Source organism: Akebia trifoliata, chromosome 4 (genome assembly GCF_017979445.1).
Source record: "Akebia trifoliata isolate Shusen 1 chromosome 4, ASM1797944v1, whole genome shotgun sequence".
NCBI lineage: Eukaryota > Viridiplantae > Streptophyta > Magnoliopsida > Ranunculales > Lardizabalaceae > Akebia > Akebia trifoliata.
The window spans coordinates 12,242,618-12,255,171 of NC_141378.1; the positions used below are offsets into that span (position 1 = coordinate 12,242,618).

General features: G+C 35.0%; 1 protein-coding gene across 1 annotated transcript; it reads left to right on the forward strand.

Annotated features, from left to right (window-relative positions):
• The first annotated feature begins 4,727 nt into the window (after nucleotides 1-4,727).
• Nucleotides 4,728-11,469, forward strand: TIC21 (translocon at inner membrane of chloroplasts 21). The gene is made up of 4 exons (XM_086439576.1): nucleotides 4,728-5,125; nucleotides 5,254-5,511; nucleotides 6,865-7,068; nucleotides 11,036-11,469. Exons 1-4 carry the CDS (start codon nucleotides 4,850-4,852, stop codon nucleotides 11,147-11,149), a joined length of 852 nt encoding a protein of 283 aa, XP_086295702.1. The 5' UTR covers nucleotides 4,728-4,849; the 3' UTR covers nucleotides 11,150-11,469.
• The last annotated feature ends 1,085 nt before the right edge of the window (nucleotides 11,470-12,554 follow it).

Sequence of the window (12,554 nt, forward strand, 5' to 3'; positions counted from 1 at the left end):
AGCCTTCACATCAACTTTGTTCCCTCGTTAATCAATTGTTTCTAATTTTGCTTTAATTCAAGGTAAAAAACCTCTTGATTTTACCCAAAATTTAATCTTTCAATCATCCCAAAATCCTATTTTATTATTAAGGTTCGAAGGTAAGTAACTAGAATCTTAAGGTTAAAGACGTTATTATTATTATTTTTTTTTTATTTTTTTAAGAAATCAAATATGACAGTTTTTTTAAAGAAGAAAATCGAGGATTCTATGCTCCATGTTAAAGATAAGAGCATTTAGGTGTTTAAGATTAATTCAGAGAGTTGATAGTCACCCAACTTTTACTTATTATACCCAATTTCTTAAATTATGTATAATACTCTAATTAAAATTTAACACATTATTCAAATATTCTAAAAGTTTTGTTCAAGTTATTACTCAACATCACAAAGCATTATACCACGTTCAAACCAAGTCAACAATTGTTTACAATTTGGATTAGGTTCATATAAAATCCTAAATTTGGCAAATAAAAATCTAAACAAGAAAGAGAGTTTTTATTAGCACTCGAACTTTTACATATTCTTAATTAGATATTATTTTTGAGAACTCGTGAGTTTGTCACTTTTAATATCTATGAATTCGTAGATGTACCAGCGAATTCATTGATTATAAAAGTGACGAATTCACTTAAAATGCATGTTTTAGGATTTATAATGAACAGTCTGCAGAAGTTGGAATTTGGATATAAGTTGTGCATGTTTTTGGGAAAAATCCTTTTATTTTTCTATTTTAATTGGGGTGAAACAAGTAAAAGTTAGGGTGTCAACAGCAGCTCTCTTAATTTATTAGAGAAAAACGAGGAAGGGGGGTATGTCATAAGTTTTGAAAATGTAGGAGCATTTCAATATTTTTCAAAACATAGTGGAGTGTCTCAAAATTATCCTTCTTTCAAATTACAACATCTCGAGGAAATTTAATGGTCTAAAATCAGGAAAGACGTTATCTTGAGGTTGACAGAAAGTTTTCGTTAATTAGGCCCACATAATGAGTGTCTCGATTTTGTTTTCTTTAAGCAACAATTCTGGTGGAGGGGGCACCAACTATGTACAGTTGTATTATGACCACTGTTTTAAAACTCGTTCGAGTCCGAGTCGAATAGGAGAGTCAGAAAAGATTAAGAGGGCCAAAAACGAGTCTACGACTGTGAATCGGGTTCTGTTTGAGTTGGCCAAAAAAATATCCAAATTTTTTAATCGTGTTGGAGTAACATTGAAATTGACATCGTTGGGGACATTGGTGTGCACAGAGCCATAGATGCTTTTAACTCGTATTTTGATGAAAAGCATCTATAGTTCTATATACCCGTCCACGTCAGCAATGTCTGAAACGATGTCAATTTTAATGTTACTTCAACATTTTCCTTTTTAAAATATAATAATTAGCCATTTTAAATGGGGTTGTGTGATAGACTCATAGTGGCATTATAATAAAAGACACACCACCATGTTTGGGTGAATATTTGAGATACCCCTGCATTTTCAAACTGATGACGGGCCTTAGTGACTTTTGTCCTCTCTGATAGAAAAGTGAAAAAATAACATAAATGCCCGTGTCTACAATTTATAATTTTTTTTTTAAATCTAAAGTTTTCTTCTCAATATCAATAATTATTATTCTTTGAACATTTTTTTTACCATTTTCTTCAATTTCCAAGAAAAATCAAAAGTTTTCTACAAAGGATTAAGGCGATGTTGAAAATAATGTATTGAAGATAAATTTAAATAGATTAAAAATAATTTACAATAAATATTGAAGAATTTGAATTTGATTGATTTTAAGAAGAAAAATCAAGAGCTTGAAGATGACTAATTTACGTGCATTTAGATTGTTTTTAACTAAGAGGGAGACATGTAGGGATGAGTGGGGCTATAACCTTCCCTGGGGAGAAAAATATTTAGTAAAAAAAGTTTGATAATTTGCCCTCAAAATTGTAATCGTTACCAGAGATAACTTCTGTGTTTTCAAACCGACGACATGCATCTCTTATAAGGGCAGAGTCAATAAGCCAAGTTGGGCATTGAAGTTCAAAAAAAAAAAAATCAAAAACTCATCATTTAGCCCCCATGTTTTGATCGATCTTAGAGGTACCCCTATGTTTTTCAAGTTGACAACATGCATCCCTTGTAAGGGAAGTTCAATTATGAAGTTTCCAACATGCTTCAAAATTTTGTTGGTACTTTAATGTTTTCAAAATAAGGCTGCAGCCTTCAATATTTTTTGTGAATATTTGAGATATTGCCTTGTTTCCTTCCAACTAATGAGGTAACCCTGGAATTTGGTGTTTTCGTATAATTAAAAATGACCTCAATGCCTTCATCACCAACATAATTATTGTCACCACCGTCATCATCATCACTGCCTTCATTGTCATCATCCATTACCATCATCATCTTCATCATATCTTAGAGGTTGAAGATGACTAGTTTAGGGAAGAAAAATAAAAGGTTTCAATGTATTTTTTTTCTTTAGTTGATAAATGAAGATTGAGGTCAAAGAGTTTGTCACGAATGTGAAAATAGAGAAGTATTCGAAAAATTCACCCAAAAGTGGAGTGAACATGTGTCATTGTAAAGGGGACGAAGATTCCTCCAAAACTTTGAATTTTGTCCTTATAGGAGTGGAGCCACGTAAGACAATTGAACTTTAAACAAAAATGGGTAATTTAGCTCACATATTGGATAGATATTAGAGATATCCTTGTGTTTTCGAATTGATAATATTCATCCCTTAACCTATATTTTTCGCAAAGACTCAAAATTATGAAAAATGTCTTGAAGGCTCTCTCCATCAACCTATATTTAGTTTTAAGAACTCTAGTTTTTATCCCTAAAATTAGTCATCTCTAGTACCAGGTTAAGTATTTTCATCAATGTTTTCTAAGATCTTATCTTCTTCAACTTTCAAACCTTAAGAACAATATTGGATTTTTGGGTAGCAAAATCAATGATTTTTACAAGACATTGAAGACTATGGATTTAACTTAACCTCATCTTCAACATCTACTCAAAAACTCTTATTAAATCCTTAAACCAGTTGGAAAGAGGTCGTCGACAACTAAATTTGTAAGATGTGGGGTGATTCTAAATGAAAATATACACAACATAATTTGAATGAAGAGGCAACCCTGTCAGCAACTAAAGACAAAGATTTCTAACAAGGTATTACAATATTTCTCATCAATTCTAAGGTGGTTGATATCATTGAAAACAACCTCGTTTTTTATATGGCAAGACCAGAGCTTGACCAAGGACAAGTCCTTGAGGTATCTATTTGACTCCTTGCCTAGAAATATTTCGACACTAAACACTGGTCTTTCTCTTTAGACAATTGTAATATTAAAATTGGGTTAACAACCAACGATTTGAATCAATGTATGACGATGAGTATTTCTCATGACACGTGACTTTTCATACTAACGATATGCATCTACGATGTGCATGAAGCAATCTTATCTCATGATGTTGTTGCTACTTTTTGGTCCTTAAGAACCTAATAGCGACATGTGTTGAAATAGCTGTGAGAGTTTGTCGTACAAAACTATGATACACATAACAATCACACTTTTCGAATGAAAGGGACAATCGTATGAATGATTAATGACTTCTAAGATACACTAAGTTTTTCAAATGACACACCAAAGGGCATCTCGCTTGCCCTTACTATAGTAAGGAGACTTGTTTTCGACCCTTGAAGCAACGTAACCTTTTTTGTTAGTCTCAAATATATATATATATATATATATATTATATATATATATATGACATAGCATAAAACCATTGCTATGACATAGCATAAAACCATTGCTAGGATTATTTTCAGAGTATCATGAAATCATTAGAGCCATCCAAACCGCCCTAGCCGACTATGCCAAGGCATATTGGCTATGTGGCACCAAGCCGCATAATTATGTTATTGTGCCAAGAATAAGCTTAGTTGAACTAAATCTCACTCTTAAGTGCCCAAAACACCTTTAGGATCCTCACATTCCTTATCCAACTAGATACATTATAAAAATAGATCTAAGATCTAGAAAAATCGATGGATTCCAAACTCTTTTAAAACTCAAATCTTGAGAACAAACTCAACCTTAGAGCATCTCCAATGGCCTCTCAAATTGGGATGATAATTCCAAAATTTGAAATAGTCTCAGATAAATGTGTTCTAACACACGTCTCAAATGGACTCTCAAATATGACACATGTTAAAATCAATGTTATATTTGACATTGCTTTTAACATATCTCATAGTCTGATTTGGGTTATAAAAGGTATCTTTTATTTTATTTTATTTTTACCAAATTATCATTCAAAATATATTGATGACATTATTGTTTGAGATGAAGCATTGGAGAGGTATGTGTCAAATATAATATTTTTACACTTTATTATCTCAAAAAATAGAATTATTAAAAACAAATTTAACATTATTCTTGGAGATGCTCTTATTCTCATTCAAACCTAATTAGAAGTCTAGATTGGTTCTAGATTGGGTAGATAAGCAATATGATTCATCCATTGGCCCAAATTTGCATCTTATTCAATCTTTAACATAATCGGAGGTCCAGATTTGTTCTGATCTCTAAATCCTAGTAACCAAAGTGGGCCCACTAAGTCCAACCCTCCTCCTGTTAGTGCCAAGTGTGCAGTACTTGCAATGGACAAGCATAGAAGTCTCATGCATCTCTTCACCACCAAATACCCAATTGAAAGGAATTTTACTCAAAAGTAAAGTTTGCTCTGTATTGTGTAGAGTGGAAGAACAAGTGCAGTGCTAACGTGCGCCATTACCTTCCCTACGCACCTTCACAATGCAGGTGCTGCTTCTGCAGCCCACGTTTCGGTCCAATGGAGCGGTGACGCTTCCTTCTTCTTTTTCTTCTCTCTCTCTTCTCCATCGAAGAACCCTAAAAGACCACCCCACCATCTCTCTTCCTCCTCCTCCTCTTCTCAAATCTCTCTCTCTCACCACCCCAACACGAATCCTCTCTTCTTCTTCGATCAAGAGAGCAACCAGCATCACCACTGCCACTGCATCAGCATCCCTTTACCCTAACGATGAATCAGAGAAAGTGAAACTCGCTCAGGTACTCTCTTCTTCTCTCAATTTCTCATAAAATCAGTTTTTTTTTTCTGTAATTTTTTTTAATTTAAGACTGGGTTTGTTTTAATCTGATTAATTAAAGATTGGGTTTGTTTTTGTTTGGATAATTAGGTTGCAAAGAGACTAGAGACCACTTCGAGGTATTTCAAGAGATTTGGTAGTTTTGGGCTTTGGGGTCAATTAGTTTGCACTGTAGTGGCAGCTGTGATTCTGTCGTTCTCGATTGTTGTTACTGGGAAAATCTCATCACCATTTACATTCTATGCTACTGCTGGTGGTATTGCGGCCGCTTTTATTTCGGTCTTTTGGTCCTTCGGTTATCTTCGCCTTTCGGATAGGCTCCGGAGAACTGCCAATGATCCTGCAAAGGTAAAAGTGCAGAAACTTAAGGTTTGCAATTTAAATTAATATGTAGTAGTTGTATCTCTTTGGGTGGTAGATACATAAATTATTCGTTCTTTGTGTTAAAATCACTCAAAGCTTGACGCAGAACAAGTGATGCTTTCTTGTCATTTTCTTTTTTCAATTTTAGGAGACCTTAGAATTACTGATGTGTGGAATTTTGCATGATTAACTGTGAAGAGGGCTCAAAACCCAATCTCCGGGGTTTGAGAAGGATGTCTATAACTCTATATGTATGATCTAGATTACAAATATATGCTTACCCCATATACAATGGGAAACAATTGAAGTGTAGAATCGATGATTCTTTGGGTGAGAGTTACATTGGTGCAATTGATGTGTTTTTCATTTATTTATGGAAGAGAGAAGACATGGATTTTCTAGCACAGTTCTTGCTTGTACGAACTTTTTTCTGAACTAGAAAATGCTAAACTTCCTTGAATTTGAGGGAGAAACCTATACATGGTTGAAATATTCCAAAATTTGATATATTGACTAATTGGGAAAAGTAGGAAATATTGATTTTTCAGGGATACTTATCAGTGAGTGATGTATCATTTAGGCTGTAAAAATAATTGCTGGATATGGAAAATTAGTGAACCTGATGAATTTGAAAGAAAATAGAGTAACTTAAATTGTGTCACCCTTATTCCATGATTCAAATGTATCAGGGTTAAACAGCAGATGAAAAGTACTACTTCTAATGACCAACTTCAAAAACATGTCATATCTTCAATTTGTGACGGATGAATGGCCGGAAATGCTAGTATCAAATATCCGATTACAAGTTAGGCTTGGTTCTAGTGTAATAATTGCACGTCTTCAATATTAGTACCTCATGAATATGTTATATATATATATATATATATATATATATATATATAAACTTGATAAAATGAATATTTTGTAAGTATTTATGTATTATCCATGTGCATAGGTGGCTGCACGCACTTCATTTGTCCATTCAAACACCTATGGACTCTAGTGTGTTTGAATTATTCAGCTAGAACTCTCAGGCAAAGTGCATGTGCAAGAAGAGCATAGAACAACAAACTTGTATATGTACTCTTAAAAATGTTCTTAAGTGTGAGCACTAGAAAGTTTTGTGGAATTTGTATCATGCCTTGGACAGTGAATTTTTTAGGAGAAGTTCTATTGCCACACCATTTTTTTTGCCAATGCCACCCCAAGATGTGTGCTAATTCTTTGGTGATTTACATATGAATTGGGCGGCGTTAGCAAAAGTTGGTGTGGCAATAGAATCTCTCTTTTTAAGCGTAATTTTTGCCTTTCGAATTTCACTGAGTGGAACTTTTCCAGGCTCCTCCTCGTGCTGAAGTGGTGAAAAGCTTGAAGAATGGTATAGGGGTAAATCTTCTGGGCATGGGTGCTGCAATTCTTGGCATGCAAGCTACTGTAGGAATATTGGTTGCTAAGGCACTCACTTCCTCTGCAAACCCATATTACCAGGGTATCTCTCCTGGTACCAGTCCTGTTTTGGCTTTGGATGTGTTCTTGGTGCAGGTACACTTCTTTTTTTCTCATTGAATTGTTATTTGAAATGAGGATTATGGAAGTTTTATGAAGTAACCCGTAGCTTGGGCTTGTGAGCTTACACCTTGAGCTAATTTGATTCGATGGAGAGATGATGAAGTGAAGAAAATACAAGGACAGTAGGTCCTGAATTGTTTTTCTCTTTTTTGGTAAGTAAATTTCTTCAAGAAGGGGAAAAAAAAAAGGAGTGGAATACAAAGGAGGTTAACAGGACTTACCTTAAGGAAAAAAGCCAACAAATGCAAAGAGGACCAAACTAATGACTATTGCTCGAGCTGTTACAATACACAAACTCTGTTTAAACAAAAAATCGTCAAAAAGAATTCCTTAAAGTCGGGGGGTTGCTTATTTACACCAAAAGAACATTAACCTTAAGATGGATATAATAACATGTAGACTTGGTTCTCCTTACCATGGAAACCCCACTCATTTCTCGCCTTCCATAAACTCCAACAAATGGAATAGTGTATCATACTCTAGAGAATTCCTTTCTTGTCAATTATAGGAGAGGACATCCATCCTTGGACTACAAAAAACAAATTTTTTTTTTGATAGGTGAAGACACAGACTTTGAAGAAGGCCTAGATATTTGAAATAAGGATAAGAAATGAGACCAAATTGACTTATTAGTAAATGCGCAATGGATGGGAATATGATTAATGGATTCCCCACAACATTTGTAGAGACTAGAAATTAACAGATGTGACACCCCTTATAATTATACTATTGAGGGTCAAAATCCTACCCTAGGCTGCCGACCTAATGAAGAAGGAAACTTTTGAAAAAAGTTTATTGCCCCAAAGACCTGATGCCGAAAATGAGGAATCATAATAGAAGTTTAGAGCCCTATAAATGATTTAACAGAATAGACACCATTTCGACCCTTCAACCAAGTCCCATGATCAACATTTGACAAAAATAGAGATAGAGATGGAGATAGACATTCCGATGAGATCCGAGTAATAAGATACAATAGGTCAATCTCCTAATCGTTAAGGCTCTTCCTTCTAAAACAAAGACCCATGAGACCACCCTCTTCCTGTCCAAAGAAGGAGAGCTTCAAATGGGTAAACATTTCTTTGTTGACACTACATAAAGTTCCGGAAACTGATCCTTAAAAGGCAGAGGCTTACACCAACAATCTTCCTAGAATTGAATTGTATCACCTTTCTAGCTTTAAAAGGTAATCCCTTGCAATACTGATGCAACACCTTCAGGATTTTTTTTCCAAAAACCAGAATCGAAAGAAATTTTGACGGGTTTGGTTGCCCATCCAAATTGGTATAATCTTGTCTCATAAGTCATAAATCATCGCGATCCTCCCCAAACCTTCACAACCTGTTTCCTAGAAGAGCTATATTCGACCCTTTGATGCTTCAGACCCCAAGCCCTACTGCCTTCTTAGGAGTTCTCACCCCATTTATGAATTCATAGTTCATAAGTCCTGAAGTTATGTTGCATTAAAATTTAAAACTTGTGTGCCTCAGTCTGTCAAAGTTCAATATGAGTACACCAAGTCAATTGTGTGTTGGGAATCTGATATGGTTTATTTACCTCAACCTGTTTAGAAGACCTCTAGTCCTGCAACTAGCGAGGCGAGGCGAGGCATCAAATCACAATCTGAAACTATTAAGTATCATCTTATGATTTCATTCTTGATTAGATTTTGAATTAGAAAGAGAGAGTTCTTGTGAAAGAGACTCTTAACTCAGTGCCATCTACTCTCTGCAATTTGACCTGTGTTAGTTTCCATTGTGAATCGAGTGGGTTGTTTATTCTTAAGAGGTTTCAATGTTCCAAAATTTTCTCATAGACAGACTCAATTGAAGGATTTACTATACTTCTCCCTCATTAAGGTCAGATGTAAGAATTCTACACGTGGTATTTATCTAAAGCTGCCATTGGGCCCCCATGATCAGAATCTTAATACAGGTTGGCATTACCTATGACTCTTCAAAAGGACTCTTGGCCTTGGAAGTTTAACTTCTCTGCTTAAATTCTTCCTGATGCAAATAGCTTCCAAAATGTTCTTGTTAACGCAGCTGAAGAGTGCATGGTACCTCCTTTTTCTTTTTCATTTTTTTGGTGGGGGGTAGGCAGGCAGATTAATGGTCACTGAATGAAGACCAGTATTGAACCTGATTTTGTACACATCCTAAGCTTTCCATTTTGTTTGATCCAGTAAGATAATCCTAAGCTTTCCATTTTTTATTTTTATGTTTTATGAATGATTCAAATTCAAATTTCAACCTCTTGACAAGATCTACCACCAATGGCTTCTGATCAGTCCTCTTTCAATTCTTTCAATAGAACATATGTTTTGGAAATTCACCTGTCCGGTGCGTCTCACGCCACTGCTGGTTATATGCTGAATTGTATTATTACTGCTTTGCATTTAGTCAAACAAAATTTATGAGATTTTAGATGGAATTGAATAGAGGAACAGGATTTGTTCACCCAACCCCAAAATTTGGGATAAGGCTTTGATGATGATGACAGCTTGAAAGCTAATGTAGCATACATGTCATACTAATGATCTTCAAGACTTACTTGCCTCACTATGCTAATGAGTTGAATACAAATTGCTTTAGGGGATGCTTTGTTGCAGCAATAACTCTATTGTGAGTATAGACATAGAATTTTCATTTAAGAAAATTTATTCTACTTGGATTCGGGAGTTGGCCACCATTCATTGAAATTGAAGGTGTGAATGATCACTTATTTATTTATTTTATTTTTTTGTGAAATTATTTTGAGGGAAAATAGACGACGCTAAGCTTGGTCAAGTTGAGAGAACGGGCAAGGAGGTTCGATTGAAGGATGAGGAAGGTGTTAGACACCCCATCCTCCCCATCAATTAATGCTTACCTGGAACTTGGCCATTATGAGGATTTTTAGGCTTAGATTGAGAGTGTTATTTAAATAAAAAATAAGAATCCTTGTTGGAAATTTTTTGGGATTTTCGATTAGATCTCAATGTGGGTGAGAAACCTCCATTTAAATCCCTTGATGCACTTTATGATGGGATGCATGAGGATGTTGACTGATTTAATGCTTTAACATTCTCATGCATCCTATCATGAAGTGCATCAAGGGATTTAAATAGAGATTTCTCATCCATTTTTGAGGTAATCTAATCGAAAATCCCAAAATTGGTAAGTTCCAACAAGGATTTTTATTTTTTATTTAAATAGCACTCTCAATTTAAGCCTTAAAATCCTTATAATGACCAAGTTCTTAGTAACCATCAATTGGTGGGGAGGGGGGTGCCTAACACCTTCCTCTTTCTTCAATTGAACCTCCTTATCCGGTCTCTCTGTTTTACCAAGCTTAATGTTGTCAATTTTCTCTCAAAATAATTTTAAAAAAAATGAATTTAGGAGACCATTCACTCTTCAATTTTGATGAATGGTTGTGACTCCTGAAACCAAGTAGAATAAATTTTATTAAATGAAAATTCTTTGTCTACAGTGAGTATAAGCCATCTTTTTCGAAGAAAACTGCATCCCAGGAAAACCAAAATTGTATGTTGAGGATGTTCAATTGAACGCTGATAATCCTGCTCAAGCCAAGCTTGAAATAGCACATATGCTGCAATAACTCAATCCAAAAAGCATCAATGTTCAAACCAAACGCCTCCAAGAGTTCAAGATTCAAGTGTGAACCCATACTTTTGGTGAAGGACTGGGTTCTTCTGAGTTCTAAACCACATGTCCAGTCAGTTTGAAGCTGTAGTATGCTGTAGGACTCCAGTGTTGTTTGATTTATGAGTTTGTGAATGCTGATGTTCCCTTTGAAATACTTTTTGCACTTTACTATTAACTGTTTAATATTTAGCTAACATTTCTCTCAATGAAAATGGATTTGATCCAGGTGTTTCTTCATTTGGTATTCTAATTCTCAACCTTATATTCTTTTTTTTTTCTTTTTTTCGTAGGCCTCAGCCAACACTATACTTGCTCATTTCTTGGGGCTTGTTTGCTCATTGGAGCTACTACGTTCGGTGACATTACCTCCTTCAGAAGGCGTTCCAGTTCCCAGAGTTGCATAAGCTTTAACTTTTCCCGAATCCTGAGTAAGTCAACAAAATTTCTCAAAGTGGGGTTCAAAAGAATATTTGCCAATGAAGAGGAACAATCAAGCTGTGTGAGATAATGTAATGTACTCTCAACTGATCACAATCCTACTTCAAGAGTTCCCATGTTTTGTATGCTTAAGAAAAACATCGAGGGGTTGATTTTCTACCTACTTTGTTGAGGATATGGAATATCGACTTCTCAAAGTCCCTAATTCAATTTCGTCTGTATTTTGAACCACTAAACTCGTATAAGGCGCCCTACCTGGAAATAAAAGCCTATCTATCTCAGAAAATGACCCAACAGAATTAAAGCACATATTGTATAAATGGTAGTTATGAAGGTTAAATTGTGGTGGGTTCAATGTAAGATTCATCCATTAAAAACAGCTTGTACCTCCAATTCTACTGTTGGAGAACTTCACAATGGAGGAATGTCTGACCCATGTGATCTCAAATCTTTTCAGGATCATCACAAACTTGTATTAGGTTGCGTCAAGGGAAGGGGTATGGTTGGGTAAGCACCCTTCCAATGCTGCTAGGCCTGACATTGGTGGGGAAAAGTAAATATCAAAAGCTGGGAAAAGTCACGAGTTACAGCCTTTGATCTGCTATGCAACCCAGACCCAGAATCGTTTGTTGCTTTGAACTTGTCAAGCTATTTAGAATGATCACTAGGATGACTATGATTCTTCAGCTATCTGTGCCCCACCATGATAGCCATTGTGATCTATCATCAAATATGCTTGTTTTTTATTTCTTCATAGTAAGCCAACGTCGAAGCATCCAACTTAGTTAAGCTGGTAAGATGTGTGGAGTGTTGATCACACAACTGTTAATATTCGTGTTTAAAGAACGAACCTTTCTCTTGCAACTAAAATTTTATGTTGTCCTTGACAAATCATTTACTAAATTATGCTTTTACAAAAAAAAAAAAAAATACTATGGTTCATAGGGAAATCTAGTGCCATACTGGTATAGAAGCAAATTGGGTGAAATAAAGAAATAAAATTAGGTAATTCTTACATATTTATAGTTAATTTTATTCATTGACGTTAGGCGGCATAAATAAGCAGATTTAAGTTACTCTTACGGATAAGATAGGTGGTTCATTTTTCTATAAATAGGTAGATTTTAAGATTGATTCTAATAATTTCAAGCTTTATTCATACTCTCATCCTTTTCAGTCATCCGTCAAGGCATTATTATTATTTTTTGGTAGTTGGCTTCTCTTGAGCAGATTCTCACCTTGGATAATTTGATCTCTTGCAGTTGGATTTCTTCAAACTTTTTCTCTTTATGCATAAGAGATGGGGAATCTACTACTCACATTTTAATTCATTATCCCTTTGATTGGGGTATATGGATTTTCTTTCTTGCT